Source organism: Schistocerca piceifrons, chromosome 2 (assembly GCF_021461385.2).
Source record: "Schistocerca piceifrons isolate TAMUIC-IGC-003096 chromosome 2, iqSchPice1.1, whole genome shotgun sequence".
Classification (NCBI taxonomy): domain Eukaryota; kingdom Metazoa; phylum Arthropoda; class Insecta; order Orthoptera; family Acrididae; genus Schistocerca; species Schistocerca piceifrons.
The window spans coordinates 713,005,361-713,025,267 of NC_060139.1; the positions used below are offsets into that span (position 1 = coordinate 713,005,361).

The 19,907-nt window shown below is 39.4% G+C and overlaps 1 protein-coding gene across 1 annotated transcript in view; it reads left to right on the forward strand.

The window, feature by feature from the left end:
• Positions 1 to 19,907, forward strand: part of LOC124775791 (anoctamin-4-like) — a 332,872-nt gene that overhangs the window by 177,755 nt on the left and 135,210 nt on the right. The window contains exon 7 of the mRNA XM_047250621.1: positions 9,074 to 9,121. Coding sequence (XP_047106577.1) covers positions 9,074 to 9,121 — 48 coding nt within the window. The remainder of the gene's footprint in view (positions 1 to 9,073; positions 9,122 to 19,907) is intronic.

Consider the following 19,907-nt stretch of genomic DNA (forward strand, 5'->3'; position numbering starts at 1 on the left):
GTCCACCAAATTAAACCACGTCACTGGGTTGTCTGGTTGTAGCGGCGGCAGCTTCGGAAAACAGCCGGGGGCCAGTGTTTGCAGGGCTGTAGGAGAGGCACGAAATGCACGGGGATCCTGCACGGTGTTCACTGGTGTGAGATGGGCCTCAGTGGCAGGCGATGTGTTGCGTTGAACGTCCATTAGCTGTATAGGCGAGACATGGTATCCAGTCCTTGTAGGCACAGAATCTGTACGGCCACACGACAAGCGCGGCGCGGCAGACGTGGGCGGGTCAACTGCTGGTGCAGCTGAAATCTCGAGCAGAGGCGCGAGATCGCGATTGAGCGCCGAGTGACGGGGCGGAACCACGACAGGTGCGTCACCCGAGGTGTGCGCGGGGCGGCAGGATGGATAGGCATATAAATGGTCCAGCGCGGTTGGCGCGAGTGTCCCTACAACCGCCGCGAAGGGGGACACGTTAAACGGCGGCCGTGCATGTGGACCCAGAAACTGGCCAGCCGCGTGGTCCATGTTGTGCGGTAGAAACTCGGGGTTTCCGGGGTCCTGTGCTGAAGAGGCATTCTGTCGAGTGTAGAATGCCATAGAAGGTGTCCGCAATGATGTGTACAGCACCCGTTGTGGTATGCCGGCAGAGGTTAGAGTCATCCGGCCAGGTGAGGCAAACACGAGAGATACAAACATTCCCGGTGTATTAGTGGCACACGGGGTGAAGCGTTGCGCTTCACAGTCGAATGTCCATTCTGTGGTAGCGGCGTCATGCACTGCCGAAAAAACTGGAGACTGCGACATTGTCTATTGGCGCAAAACCGGTGATACACAGCGAGCAACTGCAACGTATTTTCGCAACTCGGGGTCACCAATGTGGGTTTTTATGGCTATAGTGACAGACCACGCACCGCAAACTCCAACTTATTATGATAAGACACTTTTATTACGGTTCGTATATTTACAGACCCCCCCCCATGAACCATGGACCTTGCCGTTGGTGGGGAGGCTTGCGTGCCGCAGCGATACAGATAGCCGCACCGTAGCTGCAACCACAACGGAGGGGTATCTGTTGAGAGGCCAGACAAACGTGTGGCTCCTGAAGAGGGGCAGCAGCCTTTTCAGTAGTTGCAAGGGCAACAGTCTGGATGATTGACTGATCTGGCCTTGTAACAATAACCAAAACGGCATTGCCGTGCCGGTACTGCGAACGGCTGAAAGCAAGGGGAAACTACAGCCGTAATTTTTCCCGAGGCATGCAGCTTTACTGTATGATTACATGATGATGGCGTCCTCTTGGGTAAAATATTCCGGAGGTAAAATAGTCCCCCATTCGGATCTCCGGGCGGGGACTACTCAAGAGGATGTCGTTATCAGGAGAAAGAAAACTGGCGTTCTACGGATTGGAGCGTGGAATGTCAGATCCCTTAATCGGGCAGGTAGGTTAGAAAATTTAAAAAGGGAAATGGATAGGTTGAAGTTAGATATAGTGGGAATTAGTGAAGTTCGGTGGCAGGAGGAAAAAGACTTCTGGTCAGGTGACTACAGGGTTATAAACACAAAATCAAATAGGGGTAATGCAGGAGTAGGTTTAATAATGAATAAGAAATTAGGAATGCGGGTAAGCTACTACAAACAGCATAGTGAACACATTATTGTGGCCAAGATAGATACAAAGCCCACACCTACTACAGTAGTACAAGTTTATATGCCAACTAGCTCTGCAGATGACGAAGAAATTGAAGAAATGTATGATGAAATAAAAGAAATTATTCAGATTGTGAAGGGAGACGAAAATTTAATGGGTGACTGGAATTCGAGTGTAGGAAAAGGGAGGGAAGGAAACATAGTAGGTGAATATGGATTGGGGGACAGAAATGAAAGAGGAAGCCGCCTGGTAGAATTTTGCACAGAGCACAACATAATCATAACTAACACTTGGTTTAAGAATCATGAAAGAAGGTTGTATACATGGAAGAACCCTGGAGATACTAAAAGGTATCAGATAGATTATATAATGGTAAGACAGAGATTTAGGAACCAGGTTTTAAATTGTAAGACGTTTCCAGGGGCAGATGTGGACTCTGACCACAATCTATTGGTTATGACCTGTAGATTAAAACTGAAGAAACTACAAAAAGGTAGGAATTTAAGGAGATGGGACCTGGATAAACTAAAAGAACCAGAGGTTGTACAGAGATTCAGGGAGAGCATAAGGGAGCAATTGACAGGAATGGGGGAAATAAATACAGTAGAAGAAGAATGGGTAGCTTTGAGGGATGAAGTAGTGAAGGCAGCAGTGGATCAAGTAGGTAAAAAGACGAGGGCTAGTAGAAATCCTTGGGTAACAGAAGAAATATTGAATTTAATTGATGAAAGGAGAAAATATAAAAATGCAGTAAGTGAAACAGGCAAAAAGGAATACAAACGTCTCAAAAATGAGATTGACAGGAAGTGCAAAATGGCTAAGCAGGGATGGCTAGAGGACAAATGTAAGGATGTAGAGGCCTATCTCACTAGGGGTAAGATAGATACCGCTTACAGGAAAATTAAAGAGACCTTTGGAGATAAGAGAACGACTTGTATGAATATCGAGAGCTCAGATGGAAACCCAGTTCTAAGCAAAGAAGGGAAAGCAGAAAGGTGGAAGGAGTATATAGAGGGTCTATACAAGGGCGATGTACTTGAGGACAATATTATGGAAATGGAAGAGGATGTAGATGAAGATGAAATGGGAGATATGATACTGCGTGAAGAGTTTGACAGAGCACTGAAAGACCTGAGTCGAAACAAGGCCCCCGGAGTAGACAATATTCCATTGGAACTACTGACGGCCGTGGGAGAGCCAGTCCTGACAAAACTCTACCATCTGGTGAGGAAGATGTATGAGACAGGTGAAATACCCTCAGACTTCAGGAAGAATATAATAATTCCAATCCCAAAGAAAGCAGGTGTTGACAGATGTGAAAATTACCGAACTATCAGCTTAATAAGTCACAGCTGCAAAATACTAACACAAATTCTTTACAGACGAATGGAAAAACTAGTAGAAGCCAACCTCGGGGAAGATCAGTTTGGATTCCGTAGAAACACTGGAACACGTGAGGCAATACTGACCTTACGACTTATCTTAGAAGAAAGATTAAGGAAAGGCAAACCTACGTTTCTAGCATTTGTAGACTTAGAGAAAGCTTTTGACAATGTTGACTGGAATACTCTCTTTCAAATTCTAAAGATGGCAGGGGTAAAATACAGGGAGCGAAAGGCTATTTACAATTTGTACAGAAACCAGATGGCAGTTATAAGAGTCGAGGGACATGAAAGGGAAGCAGTGGTTGGGAAGGGAGTAAGACAGGGTTGTAGCCTCTCCCCGATGTTGTTCAATCTGTATATTGAGCAAGCAGTAAAGGAAACAAAAGAAAAATTCGGAGTAGGTATTAAAATTCATGGAGTAGAAATAAAAACTTTGAGGTTCGCCGATGACATTGTAATTCTGTCAGAGACAGCAAAGGACTTGGAAGAGCAGTTGAATGGAATGGACAGTGTCTTGAAAGGAGGATATAAGATGAACATCAACAAAAGCAAAACAAGGATAATGGAATGTAGTCTAATTAAGTCGGGTGATGCTGAGGGAATTAGATTAGGAAATGAGGCACTTAAAGTAGTAAAGGAGTTTTGCTATTTGGGGAGCAAAATAACTGATGATGGTCGAAGTAGAGAGGATATAAAATGTAGGCTGGCAATGGCAAGGAAAGCGTTTCTGAAGAAGAGAAATTTGTTAACATCCAGTATTGATTTAAGTGTCAGGAAGTCATTTCTGAAAGTATTCATATGGAGTGTAGCCATGTATGGAAGTGAAACATGGACGATAAATAGTTTGGACAAGAAGAGAATAGAAGCTTTCGAAATGTGGTGCTACAGAAGAATGCTGAAGATTAGATGGGTAGATCACATAACTAATGAGGAAGTATTGAATAGGATTGGGGAGAAGAGAAGTTTGTGGCACAACTTGACCAGAAGAAGGGATCGGTTGGTAGGACATGTTCTGAGGCATCAAGGGATCACCAATTTAGTATTGGAGGGCAGCGTGGAGGGTAAAAATCGTAGAGGGAGACCAAGAGATGAATACACTAAGCAGATTCAGAAGGATGTAGGTTGCAGTAGGTACTGGGAGATGAAAAAGCTTGCACAGGATAGAGTAGCATGGAGAGCTGCATCAAACCAGTCTCAGGACTGAAGACCACAACAACAACATATTTACAGAAACACAAGAAAAACAATGCACAATTTCACGACACGTGTATCACTAGTCAAGTCACAGACGGGACTGCCAAAGAAGCTGAAGTCTCCAAAGACCGTTTACTCTGCGCTTCGCCGGTGAAGTTACTGGCAGTCGACTGTCGCCACACAGTCTTTTTTAAAGTGGTTTCTAAAGCCAATGACCTGTTCACTCACACTGCAGTAGATGTCTGTAACCTGAGTCCATGTACCATCAACATTATTTTTATTGTTTTCCTGTGCCTCTTGGAGTGCCTTGCCGTGGCTTTGTAGCTCAGTGTGGAATTCTTCTAGTTTTGCTGTTATTCTAAGATTACCAACGTCACCTTCTTTTCAGTTTTTCATAATTCTTGTTTGTAGATTTTATTTTCAGTTGAAGATTTGTGACAATAAGGTGATGATCATTGCCAAATCAGCTCCATGTTTATTCCTCGCATCAGTGGCCTTCTAAATTTTTTGCTTGGCACTATATGATCAACTTGATTTTCCTTTCTGTGGACAGTCAACACCCATGTAATCTTGTGGCAATTTGTGTGTGAAAATGTTGTACCTCCAATCACTAAATTGGGATTGGCACGAAAATTTGTAAACATATTCCCATTTTGATTCATTTTTCTAAGACCATGGTCTCTCATTACACTCCCAGGCCTTCATTATCGTTTTCAACTTTTGCTCTCAAGCATCCCATAATAATCAAGATCTCCTGCTGGTTCTTTTAATGATGTCATTTAAGGAGTGATAAATCTCTTTTTTCTGTACATCTAAGGTTTCCATGTTTGTTTTGAAGCATGCTGCCTGCAGTCTTTCTGAAACCAGTTTCCATTCCATAAGGCTCCTTTTGTTCTGTCCATTAACAAAAGTGCAACACCACTTATGTGCTCTGTATCTTCTCCAGTGAGTCCAGAGTATAAAAAGGTATATCTGTCTCACTTTTGGATTTCTCCGCAATCTACCAATCTCACCTCATGAAGTCCAAGAGTGTCCGGTGTCCAAATGTAACTTAACATCTCCTCTGTAACACACACACCTCCTCACAGAATGCTGCTTTAAAGTAACACTGTCCATGTGGGCAAGGATGCTTATGTGCTCTGGATCCAAAGGATTTTGCTGGTGGTAGCTTAGCTTCCAGCAGCATCACACACATTGGAGTGGCCAAAGGGGAGAAACCAGACATAATGTTTCCCACCAATAGCCCATTGGTCCTTTCCTCCTGTCCTAAACCTATCCTTATGCTGTCACTTTCCTTTCATCATGAATCATAAAAAGGGTGGGGAGTAGGGGGGACTCTTAGGTATAGAGAAGCCAGCCACCCAAGGGGACTAAACAATTAAACTGGGCAAATTTGGAGGCTCTGAGATGGCAGCCCCACCACCAGACTAGGTGGCCATGAAATGTATTTGCATTTGCGAATATGGACAACCATCAGCCTATAATGGATTGACACCAATGAAATTTTTCCTTTTGACTGGGGCTTGAACATAGATTTCCTGCTTATTGCAAGTGGTCCTCTTACCATTAGGCTATCCGAGCATGACTCATGGCCAAACCACTGGCCGCTGTGGTCGAGGGGTTCTAGGCACCTCAGTCTGGAACCACATGGCTGCTATGGTCACAAGTTCAAATCCTGCCTTGGGCATGGATGTGTGTGATGTCCTTAGTTTAGTTAGGTTTAGGTAGTTCTAAGTCTAGGGGACTGATGACCTCAGATGTTAAGTCTCATAGTGCTTAGAGCCATTTGAACCATTTGAGTGGCCAGACCCAAACATCTGTATGTTGTCAGTCATCAAGCATGTCTCTCCAACTCGAACTTGCCCATTCACTATGTATGTTCCCTTTAATTGAAAGTCACTTGCCTAGTGCCAATGAATAAATTTGATATTGCAATGCCTGTGTTGTTCAGAATTATGATGCCAAGATCCTTCGGACATGCATGCAGGCATGCGTGTCCCTTTCATGTGAATATACATAATGAATGTACACATGAAGGCTGTAGACAAATGGTTGATGAGTTATAAAAGTTTGGGTATGGCCATTAGTCATGCTCAGATAGCCTAATGGTGAGGTGACCACTTGTGGTAAGTCGGAGATCCAGGTCTGAGTTCCGTTCTAGCACAAATTTTCATCGTCGTCATTCAATTATACAGCTGACAGTTGTCCATATTCACAACTGCAAAAAATATTTCATGCATTTCCTAATGGCTGTGCCTGTTCTGTTGGACATGCATATATGTCCAAAGGACCATTGCATAATAATTCTGAACAACACAGGCTCTGCAATATCATAGACTAGGGAACTGTGGGCCACTCGCTGGCACTCACTAGAGTACACAATTAAAGAAATAGCGAAAAAGACAGCCAGACAGAATCAAAGTTGATGACTTTCAGCATGAACAGGGCAACAAAAATAGGCCTCTGTAATGTAAAAACATTGAGTGAAGCCAGTAGACTGAGACATACTTAGAAGCTTTTTAAATCATAGTATGTTACAGAGTGTGCACACCTGAATATACAACAGACATATTCAGTGCATCTCAAATTGAGTAATATCTGCTGACTGTCACAGAAATCTTATAAAGAAATAAGAGCAGAAATTACAGTAGTTTATTGGGTTGTTGCATAAGTGCATAGCATTTTTCATAAGTTTAATAAACACAACAGATATACTTAACAGAGACTTTAGTCACCAATAATATATTCTCCTTCATTGTTTACAACCGTCTGCCAAAACTGGAATAACCTTTAGATTCCATGACTGTAGAAACCATATGATTTTGAGGCAAATAACTCATTGAGCCATGTTTGTAGTGCGTTTTCATCTGGAAAGTAAGTTCCTTGGAGGTTGTTCAATAGAGAGCAGGCAAGGTGAAACTCTGAGGGTACAAGATTAGGTGAATAAGTTGAATGTGGAATGACTTCTCAGTCCATCTCCTGTTGTGTTTCTTGCCATCGTAGCAGAATGTGGGTGGGTGTTATCATGGAGAAGCATAACTTCACACACACAATCTTCCTGGTCATTGTTCTTGGATTGTGTCAGTTGTTGACAATAAATGTCAGCTGTCAGGATTACACCTCAGGGATGCACTTCATAGTACACCACACCATCACTGTTCTATCAGCTGCATAATGTTATATTTTGCTGATGTGCCCAGGTCTTTGCACAGGGAGTTGCTGCTTTGTTTGGCCTCAACTATTCCTATTGGTTTGTTATGTTTGTCTAAGTAGCACCAGTAACAATATATGACAGGAATGGTCAGTGTTGTTCGTGAGCCAACTGATGACAAGCAAGCAGAGATGCACATAAGGTAACCCCCTGATTTTTGTGACTTTGTTGTAGAGCATGTGATACCCATAAACTTGAATTTTGACTCTTCCTCATTACATACAAATGTTGCACACTGATGGAATGATCAAATTTCATAACATTTGCCAGTTCTTGAGTACACTGACATGTATCATTGTGGATTAATGCATTTAAAGCATCTTCATCAAACACCAGAGGTCTTCCTGAATGTAGAGCCACTAACGTCAAAACGATCCTCCTTTTATATATAAAAAATTCATTATCACATACGTGGTGCAAGTGTATCTAGCTGCCTCCCCTGCTGTCACCCCTCTATTGAACTCTGACAGAAAGATATCTCAGAAATGTTCTAAATGTTCTGATTTATCCACTTGGCACTTACTATCTTCAAATAACAAAATGACAATATGTAAACTTAGATAGCAACAGTGAACAACAAATAAAAAATGAGAGTTGGTAAATAAACCCATAGCAACTGGAAAACTGGAATAGCAACATGCAAACCAAAAATGCTACAAACTTCTACAGCAACGTAATATGTTAAGGTGGAGTCTAACATTTATCTAAGAACTGCATTAGTAAAGAATTCAGTTTACAAGTATTAAATGTTACTTGGCAATCAGGAGATATGTTTAATGACCTTCAAATATGCAAGGAAAAATATTTAACAACATCTTGCCAGGATTTTAGAATTAATAGATTTTATGTGAAACACAATTTAACTCACTTAATGGTTTGCAAAATGTACATTTCCTTGAATTTTTCATATTGTATATCAGACAATGAAAGATGAGTCTAGAAGCACAGGAAGGTGAGTCTAGAAGCACATTTTACAAAATAGGTACTAGATTTACAAACATTTTTATGTATTAAGAGTAAATATTGTGAAAATTAAGAAATAATGCTCCTCTATATCAAATAGAAGAAACCTAAAATTACAGGATGTATTTTCACTCCTTAGAGGAGTGTGCACTGATTTTAAACTTCCTGGCAGATTAAAAGTGTGTGTCAGGAAGTTTAAAATCACCACATTCAGCTGCAGAGTGATAATTCATTCTGGAGATAAGCTTCCAGACTGTGGCTACGCCATATCTCTGCAATATCCTTTCTTCCAAGAGTGCTAGTACCACAAGGTATGCAGAAGAACTTCTGAGAAGTTTGGAAGGTAGAAGATGAGGTACTGGCAGAAGGAAAGCTGTGAGCATGTCATTAGTCATGCTTCGATAGGTCAGTCAGTACAGCACTTGCCCATGGGAAGCATAGGCCCCAGTGTAGCTCATAGTTTTAATCTGGCAGGATGTTTCAACTTAAAATTGAATGATTATTTCTTGCAATGATATTCACATTATTTTTCCCTCTTTTGTTCCACTGCCAGTTGTACTTCCATAAAATAATCACAGTTTTTTTAATGTAATAAGCTTTTAAAGTTATGAAGTACATTAGCTCTGTTTCTGATCTGCTTACAATTCTCTTTTCTTTACAAACTTATCACGACTGATTTAACAGAGATTCATAGCACTTTCCAGCAATGCTTGGGTAAGTGACCGTAGAGAAGTACAATCTACAGACTGCACTTGTGAAGCACCAATGTATACTACATAAGTAATATAATCACATTTGTATAACATTACATCCAGTTCATTTTTCCTCTCTGTATTACATTTAAAATTTAGTCACGATGAGATAAAAATTGTTGGATCTCATACTGTATCAGACTGATGTTATACTTGAACCATAGTGGAATTTCAATTCTGAATCATTTTTTCCTTCCATAGATTACATGTTACAATTATGTTGGAAACGTCGTGTTTACAGTTTTATAAACACATAAAACAATTTTTTTTAGAAATTTGTCACTGACATATGAAAACAATGTTTTTTGCAATAATGTTTTGAGGATAATTATAAATAATATGCAATGATGATATATAATGAAGAGCCAAAGAAACTAGTACACCTGCCTAATATCATGTAGGGCCCTCATGAGCACCCAGAAGTGCCACAACACAACATGGCATGGACTCGACTGATGTCTGAAGTTGTGCTAGAGGGAACTGACACCATGAATCCTGCAGGGCTGTCCATAAATCTGTAAGAGTATGAAGGGGTGGAAATCCCTTCTGAACAGCACGTTGCAAGGTGTCCCAGATATGCTCAATAATGTTCATGTCTTGGGAGTTGGTGGCCAGCATTTACTCAGAAGAGTGTTCCTGGAGCCCTTCTATACCAATTCTGGAAGTGCGGGTTGTTGCATTGTCCAGCTACAATTGCCAAAGTCTGTTGAATGCACAATGGACATGAATAGGTGTAGGTGACCAGACAGGATGTTTAAGTATGTGTAACTTGTCAGAGTCGTATCTAGACATATCAGAGGTCCCATATCACTCCAGCTGCACATGCCTCACACCATTACAGTCTCCAGCAGCTTGAAAAATCCCCTGCTGGCATACTGGATCCATGGGGTCATGAGGTTGTTTCCATACCTGTACACATCCATCCACTTGATACAATTTGAAACATGACTCATCCAAGCAGGCAACATCTTTCTAGTCATCAACAGTCCAATGTCAGTGTTGACAGGCCCAGGTGAGGCAAAAAGCTTGTGTCATGCAGTCATCAATGGTACACGAGTTGGCCAATGGCTTGGAAAGCCCATATTGATTGTGTTTCATTGAATGGTTCGCACACTGACACTTATTGATGGCCCAGTGTTGAAATCTGCGGCAGTTTGTGGGAGGGTTGCACTTATGTCATTCTGAACGATTCTCTTCAGTCATCATTGGTCCCATTCTTGCATGATCTTCATCCGGCTGCAGCAGTGTTGGACATTTGATGTTTTAGCACGTTCCTGATATTCACGGTACACTCATGAAATGTTCGTATGGGAAAATCCCCACTTCATCGCCATTTCTGAGATGCTGTGTCCCATCGCTTGTGCACTGACTATAATGCCACATTCAAACTCACTTAAATCTTGATAACCTGCCATTGCAGCAGCAGTAACTGGTCTAAAAATTGCGCCAAATACTTGTTGTCTTATATAGGCATTGCCGACCACAGCACCATATTCTGCCTGTTTATATACCTCTGTATTTGAATACACATGCCTACACCAGTTTCTTTGGCATTTCAATGTACATTAATAGCCTGCATTCATTTGTACTGCTGAAAATACTAATATATTTAGACAAAATGAAAAATAATTTTTTAAGCCATATATATTGTGAAAACACATTTAAATCATATCTCCACCAATATGCTTAGTCTATATGTTCTCTTCAGTATTTCAGTATTTTCAGTACTACACTTCATTTTCCATTTTCCTTCTTTCAGTAAATTTGTTCCCTTGTGAAAAAGAAAGTGTTTTACTCCATTTCCAACTTAACATGTACTTTTGTTCTATGGATTTGCCTACAAGTACTTCTTAACCTTATACCAACATCCAGAGATGAGTTTTCTTATGAAGGTGCTCAGTTCCTTTATGCTCTTTATGCAAAGTGGCAGCCTGTAATTTCTGCATTTGCAGGGCCCTTCCTTTGCTGCAGATGTGGTAGTTTCCTGTAGTTCTTGTGTGGTGGTCTTGTAATTCTCTGTTTAGAAGTGTTGTACAATTTATGATTAAAAGAAATAGTGTCTCATATATGTACAATCCTGGTACAGTTAATATTTTAAATTCTTTGAATTTGTTTTTGCAGGATTCCCATGGTGTTAGTTTAGCTATGCATCTGATGGCTTTCTTTTTAAGTTTTAGGATTCTCTGAATGTGTGCTTCTGCTACTCCTCCCCCTGCTGGAATACAGTGCAGTATGTGTGGGAAGATAAGTCTGTAGTACTTTTTTTTTAGGAAGGTTGCTATGTCCACCATACAGCACACTTTTTCATTAAGAATATATTTGAACTTATTTTTTGAAAGATCTTATCACTGTGGTATTCCCATGTCAGAAATTTGTCCACCTCAATTCCCAGGACCTGTTACAGTCCATTTGTTCTTAGTGTCCACACCCAATGCTCAGAATAAACTCCTCTGAGCTGTTAGTTCTCTTTGTTTCAAATTTTGTACACATAGCTTTCTTCCTGTTGATCAGTAAATTATTTTCTCGAAAATACCATTCTGTCATTTCGTGATTCTCACTGGCTCTCTTTTTCTGAATCCTTCTCTGAGTCACTACGTACCAGTAAAGTTGTTCATCAGCATACATTCATCTACTGCAGTAGGCATACCATTTACACACACACACACACACACACACACACACACACACACACACACACACACACAAGTAGTACTGATCCCTGAGCTACTCCACATTTTACCTCCAGAAAATCAGAGAAAACATTTTCCTATGTATTTCCGAATTTATGTTTTATTTTGACACACTGTTGTCTGTTTTCAACAAAGGTTTTTATAAATGTCTGCAGCTTTTCCTCTTATGCTATTGCAGTCTAATTTTTCTATACGAATTATATGACACACAGAATCAAAAGCATTTGTAAGGTCTGAGTATATTCCAGACACTTTCCTTTGACGATCCAGTGCCTCAGTGATTTATATTATGAAGTTTGCCACTGCAGTCTTAGTGGATCTCCCCTTTCTAAATTCATGTTGTGCTTCATTTAAGATGTTACCTTTCACTACAAAGTTTATAATTCTGTCTTTAATCAATGCTTCTGCTATTTTAGACAGAATAGTTGTGATCTTTATGGGTCTATAGTTACCTGGATCTCTTTTATCCCCTACTTTAAGTAGTGGTTCTATCTTGCTTTCCTTCATTATTAAATTTATCAGGAATGCCAGAGGCTTTGCAAGATACGTAGCACAGTGTTTGACCATTTTTGCTGATATGACATCCAGACCCTCCGTAGTTTTAGTTTTTAGTGTTCCAATTCATCTGAAACTTCCAATTCATCTGTAGGGAGTAGGTATAGACTCTGAGCCAGCCTTTTCAGAATTTCCATGCTCTTTGGTACTGATATGTTCGGTTTTAGAAATTTCTTTGCTATAGCTATGTGGTTCTGATTGAAGATTTACACACTTGTGGGCCTGTCATTTATTTCCCCTCCTCTGTCAATATTATGTTTGTACCTTTTAAGACATGTGACTCTTTTCCATTCTCATTTATGTAATTCCAGACAGCTTTAGAGATGTTAGAAGATGTTTGTATTTCAAATTTTTAGTGGCTAGACTTTGCCTCTCTTATCATCGTAGTGTATGCTTTCTTCTTGCACCTGTAGACCTCATGACAGTTATGTCCTTTGTCAGTTCACTTCTTGCTTTTTTGATTTCTTTGGTGTACTATTTCTTGTTTGGCTTATCCCTAATAGTTCTGCATATTTTAGGACAAGTTATATCTATGTAGTGTCTTCCTACATCAAAGAAAGATTCCCAGATCTTTTCTACACTGGCCTCTTTGTACACATCATCCCATTTTGCTGCTTTTAGCAAAATTTCTAGTCTACTCAGATTTCCAATTTAGCCCCTATGTTTTCTTCACTTTTTGTATTATCTCAGAGTTTGCTTGTTTTTCCAATGTGGTCTTCAACAACAGTATTTATAACCTGAACTTTTAGTCTATCTGGAGATATATTTGAAAAACATGGCCTGTTAATGTGTTTGACGTTTCTGTATATCTTGTTGGATTTTTTACTTGAAACTGGAGATTGTGTGTCCTCAAAACCTCATGAAAATTTCTTGTGCCTGTTTTACTTGTCTGGATATCAATTAAAAATTGAAAAGTTAGCATTTTATTTAACTGGCCAAGACCTACAGGCCACCCATCTGTAGGTTTTCTGGCTACCATGAACACACATTGTATGATTTGAAACCTGTTTGCTTTTTCTTCACTAAGTTTTTCTAATTCTGTAGCCTTCCTGTCTGTGTCGGTATTATTTTTTCTAATCAGCATCTTTTTCTCCAATAAAACTTTCACTAATATTCACTTTCCTATGCAAATGAGTACGAATTAATATTTTTCTGGCAGTACAAACATATCTATATTTTCATAAACTATGAATAAAAAAATAGAGGTGCGGGTAAGCTACTACAAACAGCATAGTGAATGCATTATTGTGGCCGAGATAGACACGAAGCCCACGCCTACTACAGTAGTACAAGTTTATATGCCAACTAGCTCTGCAGATGATGAAGAAATTGATGAAATGTATGATGAGATAAAAGAAATTATTCAGATAGTGAAGGGAGATGAAAATTTAATGGTCATGGGTGATTGGAATTTGATAGTAGGAAAAGGGAGAGAAGGAAATGTAGTAGGTGAATATGGACTGGGGGGCAAGAAATGAAAGAGGAAGCCACCTGGTAGAATTTTGCACAGAGCATAACTTAATCATAGCTAACACTTGGTTCAAGAATCATGAAAGAAGGTTGTATACATGGAAGAAACCTGGAGATACTAGAAGGTATCAGATAGATTATATAATGGTAAGACAGAGATTTAGGAACCAGGTTTTAAATTGTAAGACATTTCCAGGGGCGAATGTGGACTCTGACCACAATCTATTGGTTATGAACTGTAAGTTAAAACTGAAGAAACTGCAAAAAGGTGAGAATTTGAGGAGATGGGCCTGGATAAACTGACTAAACCAGAGGTTGTACAGAGTTTCAGGAAGAGCATAAGGGAACAATTGACAGGAATGGAGGAAAGAAATACAGTAGAAGAAGAATGGGTAGCCTTTAGGGATGAAGTAGTGAAGGCAGCAGAGGATCAAGTAGGTAAAAAGACGAGGGCTAATAGAAATCCTTGGGTAACAGAAGAAATATTGAATTTAACTGATGAAAGGAGAAAATATAAAAATGCAGCAAATGAAACTGGCAAAAAGGAATACAAACGTCTCAAAAATGAGATCAACAAGAAGTGCAAAGTGGCTAAGCAGGGATGGCTAGAGGACAAATGTAAGGATGTAGAGGCTTATCTCACTAGGGGTAAGATAGATACTGCCTACAGGAAAATTAAAGAGACCTTTGGAGAAAAGAGAACCACTTGTATGAATATCAAGAGCTCAAATGGAAATCCAGTTGTAAGCAAAGAAGGGAAAGCAGAAAGGGGGAAGGAGTATATAGAGGGTCTATACAAGGGTGATGTACTTGAGGGCAATGTTATGGAAATGGAAGATGATGTAGATGAAAATGAAATGGGTGGTTGTGATATTGCATGAAGAGTTTGACATAGCACTGAAAGACTTGAGTCGAAACAAGGCTCCGGGAGTAGACAACATTCCATTAGAACTACTGACAGATTTGGGAGTGCCAGCCCTAACAAAACTGTACCACCTGGTGAGCAAGATATATAAGACAGGCGAAATACCCTCAGACTTCAAGAAGAATATAATAATTCCAATCCCAAAGAAAGCAGGTGTTGACAGATGTGAAAATTGCCGAACTATCAGTTTAATAAATCACGGCTGCAAGATGCTAACACGGATTCTTTACAAATGAATGGAAAAACTGGTAGAAGCTGGCCTTGGGGAAGATCAGTTTGGATTCCATAGAAATGTTGGAACATGTGAGGCAATACTGACTCTATGACTTATCTTAGAAGATAGATTAAGGAAAGGCAAACCTATGTTTCTAGCATTTGTAGACTTAGAGAAAGCTTTTGACAATGCTGACTGGAATACTCTCTTTCAAATTCTGAAGGGGGCAGGGGTAAAATACAGAGAGCGAAAGGCTATTTACAATTTGTACAGAAACCAGATGGCAGTCATGAGAGTCGAGGGGTATGAAAGGGAAGCAGTGGTTGGGAAGGGAGTACTGGCGGGCAGCGTGGAGGGTAAAAATCGTAGAGGGAGACCAAGAGATGAATATACTAAGCAGATTCAGAAGGATGTAGGTTGTAGCCACTCCCTGATGCTATTCAATATGTATATTGAGGAAGCAGTAAAGGAAACAAAAGAAAAATTCGGAGTAAATATTAAAATCCATGGAAAAGAAATAAAAACTTTGAGGTTCGCTGATGACATTGTAATTATGTCAGAGACAGCAAAGGACTTGGAAGAGCAGTTGAACAGAATGGATGGTGTCTTGAAAGGAGGATATAAGATGAACATCAAGAAAAGCAAAACGAGGATAATGGAATGTAGTCGAATTAAGTTGGGTGATGCTGAGGGAATTCGATTAGGAAAAGAGACACTTAATGTAGTAAAGGAATTCTGCTATTTGGGGAGCAAAATAACTGATGATGGTCAAGGTAGAGAGGATATTAAATGTAGACTGGCAATGGAAGGAAAGCGTTTCTGAAGAAGAGAAATTTGTTAACATCCAGTATAGATTTAAGTGTCAGGAAGGCATCTCTGAAAGTATTTGTATGGAGTGTAGCCATGTATGGAAGTGAAACGTGGATGATAAATAGTTTGGACAAGAATAGAATAGAAGCTTTCGAATTGTGGTGCTACAGAAGAATGCTGAAAATTACATGGGTAGATCATGTAACTCATGAGGAGGTATTGAATAGAATTGGGGAGAAGAGGAGTTTGTGGCACAACTTGACTAGAAGAAGGGATCGGTTGGTAGGACATGTTCTGAGGCATCAAGGGATCACCAATTTAATACTGGAGGGCAGCGTGGAGGGTAAAAATCGTAGAGGGAGACCAAGAGATGAATATACTAAGCAGATTCAGAAGGATGTAGGTTGCAGTAGGTACTGGGAGATGAAGAAGCTTGCACAGGATAGAATAGCATGGAGAGCTGCATCAAAAAAGTCTCAGGACTGAAGACCACAACAAACCACAACATATGTAAAGAGGTATAATATCAGCACAAGACTGTTTGCCAGATTGCTGCAATATTCATGTTGATTTTTTTGTTAGCCCTAACGAAAAATAATGCACGTATGAACAACCTAAAACATTTAAATACTAACTATGAGGATTGATTGGTTGGTGGAGAGGAGACCAAATAGTGAGTTCATCAGTCTCATCTAGTTAGGGAAAGATAGGGAAGGAAGTCGGCCATGCCCTTTTGAGGGAACCATTCCAGCACTTGCCTGAAGTGATTTAGGTAAATCACGGGAAATCCAATTCAGGATGGCCAGACGTGGGTTTGCACCACCATCCTCCCAAATGTGAGTTCAGTGTGCTAACCACTGTGCCACCTCACTCAATCTAACTATTAGGAAAATGTGAAGGCTCAATTCAAGCTGTAGTAGCATAAAAATAATAGTGTCAACAAAAAAATAAAAATCAAATTCAGTGTGATGACAAATATAACAGTACATTAATCACCAAATGTCAACAATTGGAAATGTCTTGTGTAGTACATTTTCTGATATCAAACTGACATAAATTTCATAGTGCCTGACAGGAAACAAATGTTTGTGATCACAGACTGCAGCTCATGACATCCTAGCAGTAATATTTGATACTGACATTAAAAAATACTAAACTTCACCCAAAAAGGACTTGAAGCCCTGCCCATTGGTACCGACAGGCCACCATGTCATCGTCAGCCCATAGGTCTCAATGGATGTGGATAGGGAGGGGCATGTGGTCAGCACACAGCTCTCCCAGCTATTGATACTGACATTGAGCAGATATAGTTAGAGTGATACAAGGTAATATGTACTGCAGTTGTCTTGTGGAAACCAATTATTTGCCTGGTTACTATGTTCAGCAATATGTATTGCCACCTTCAGATCCATAAAACTGGGCAATTGTAGTTACATCATATAATACTTAAACCACCCTGTCACATTAGGACTGCACAATATGCAGAAGGAAGTCGAAGCGTTACAGTGACATGCCTGGTGTGCTTTGATAATGTATGTACAACTTGGAGTACAAATGGCTTGAACAAGACAGCTAGGTGTGACATCTTGCCTCTTCATGGCTGCAATAGAGTCATCAGACTGTGGTTTAAGCACTGTATGATGTAACTACCAGTGCCCAGTTTTATGGATCTGAAAGCAATGCATATTGGCAGAACTAGTAATCCAATAATTGTGTTAATATATCAATATTGACAAATAAACGGTTTTCACAAGAAGACTACAGTAGAAATTTATAGATTGCCTTCTGCACTGAATGATCTTGTCAAGTAACCGTAACAAGATAATATGTTGTAGAACCACACTGAAAGAAAATTAGTGTTGCATATCAGGATCTACAACTTAGTGGGCACTGTGCTGAACCAGTCTTTGAATGCTGTGCCATAACAATGAGGCTGGAAACACATAAGCTTGGTGGACTGATGTATCACAGGCAGTATATGGAAAAAAAATATTAATTTTCATCAAACACAGAGAGAAAATGTTAATTAGGTTATGTAGACTTAAGTGAATGTTCAGTATCCGTGAAGACTTAACACTGTTTTTCTGTAGATTATTATTTATCAAGGACACTAAGTGTTATTGACATTAAGCTTTGGATCAATTCACATAGTAAAATGTTTATTGAGGATTGAAGATCATAGCACCATTAAATCTTATTCTTAGATCAAATTTCTTACAACAATTTTAACGTAAAATTGTTAATAAAAGGTTTATCTAACCATGAGGGTCAAACTTTAATGATAAAATTAAGGCAGTTAAGCTTGGATCATAAAAGAAACATCATATAGCAGAAACTTGGTCATAGTAGTTAGCAAACTGCCAGGAAGAGATTTTATCACAATGTTTTCACTGTCTTACACATAATTTTCCTCTAAAATAGTATGAGCATAAAATGAAATGCAAGTAGGGACAAAAACAGGCTAGGATATGAGAAAAAAGTACCTTGTGCCATGAAGGAAACCATCTGCCTAATTCAGGTAGCACTTTGTTATTGTTGAGTTAAAACTGCATTACTCCACAAGTACTGTAAAACCTTCGGACTGTTACAAAAAAAAGTATGATTTATGTTCAAAAATATGATTGAAGTAAGTAATTTAGAAGAACATTTGGGTAAAGTAAGGAAAAAGTGGCATACATGTTGCTGAGGTCCAAGGTAATGGCAAAAAGTTTGATATGTAAAATCAATTACTTCTCGTTTAAATGACAACCTTAATAATTCAACCAAACATCACACCCACTAATAAACAGCAAAATAAAAATGTGTTAAATTTATTTAAAAATGCATGTTTCTCCACTAACAGACATAATTTCAAAAATACAACTCATAACGAAAATATAAAAATCGTGTTGCCCCTAAAAAGTAGTAAAACTTGCCCCCATAAAAATTTAATAGCAGTTATAGCTATAATGGTGTCCTTAATGGGGGTTTAAAAGTTTCTACTTTCATAATAGATCTGCCCTTGAAATACCTTTGTATGCAGTCAAGCAGTAAGGTATTTTTTTTATACGAGTGATATAAATATGTAGTAATGAAAGGAAAAGGAGAGAGAAACAAATAAATTGAGTGCAATAGAATAGTCACTTATTTTTTCACAGTACAACTAGCTAAATTCCTCTTATACACCTTTTGCATTTGATTATCTACAGTGAAAGCCATATAAGATCTCAGAAATGAAATCTTGGTAGAATTGAAGAACAAAAACTATCCTGTAGTTGTATTATGCAACATTCAATGGTCTGGATCACAACATTCTACCTCAGAAACTAAAATGGTGTCTCACTTTCATAATATAAGGCAGAGGGTCTCTTTGGAAAACTGCATTACAGATATTCAATGAAACATTGGAAGAAAGTGCCTAAAATGTGAAATCCCATGGAGTTCAGTACTGTAGTTTCTCTTGTTCTTAACCTACATAAATGATCTCACAACAGATTCATCAATCTCTCTGTAGGCTGCCTCTTCTGCCATTCCACCTATAACTGCTGCAAAGTAGTATATTCACTGGAGCTCAAAAAAATATTGCTTTACTATATTTATTAACAGTTTTCAATATACATTGCTAATCAGACAATGCCATTTGCTTTTTTTCTAAACTTTTTTTTCTTCAGCTTCATAAAACTTAAACATTCTGTTTCAGTTTCTATCACTGTGATTTCTAAATAACTAGCCACCCCACCCCCAACTTCTCTGCTCCTAACCTAAATTATGTCTCCTGTATTATCTCACATTCAGGATGACAGCAATTGAAATCCCCATCCAGCCATGCAATGTTAAGTTTGCTGTGGTTTTCCTTAAGGAAACAGGTAGGATGGTTTCTTTGAAAAGGACATTGTCAAATTCCCACCCCATTCTTCCTCAATCCAAGTTTGTATGTAATGATGAAACACTAAATCTTAACCTGCATTCTTTCTGTTTTTAGTGTTTCATCAGGTGCCGCCTTCTCCTGCCTATAATGAGGCATGCTCACTGCTGCCACATCTCTATTCCATTTCCTCACTGCTTCTCCCTCCTTTAGATGTTACCTTTGCTTCCATTCACACCTCCCTTTTCTCTTCCTTTC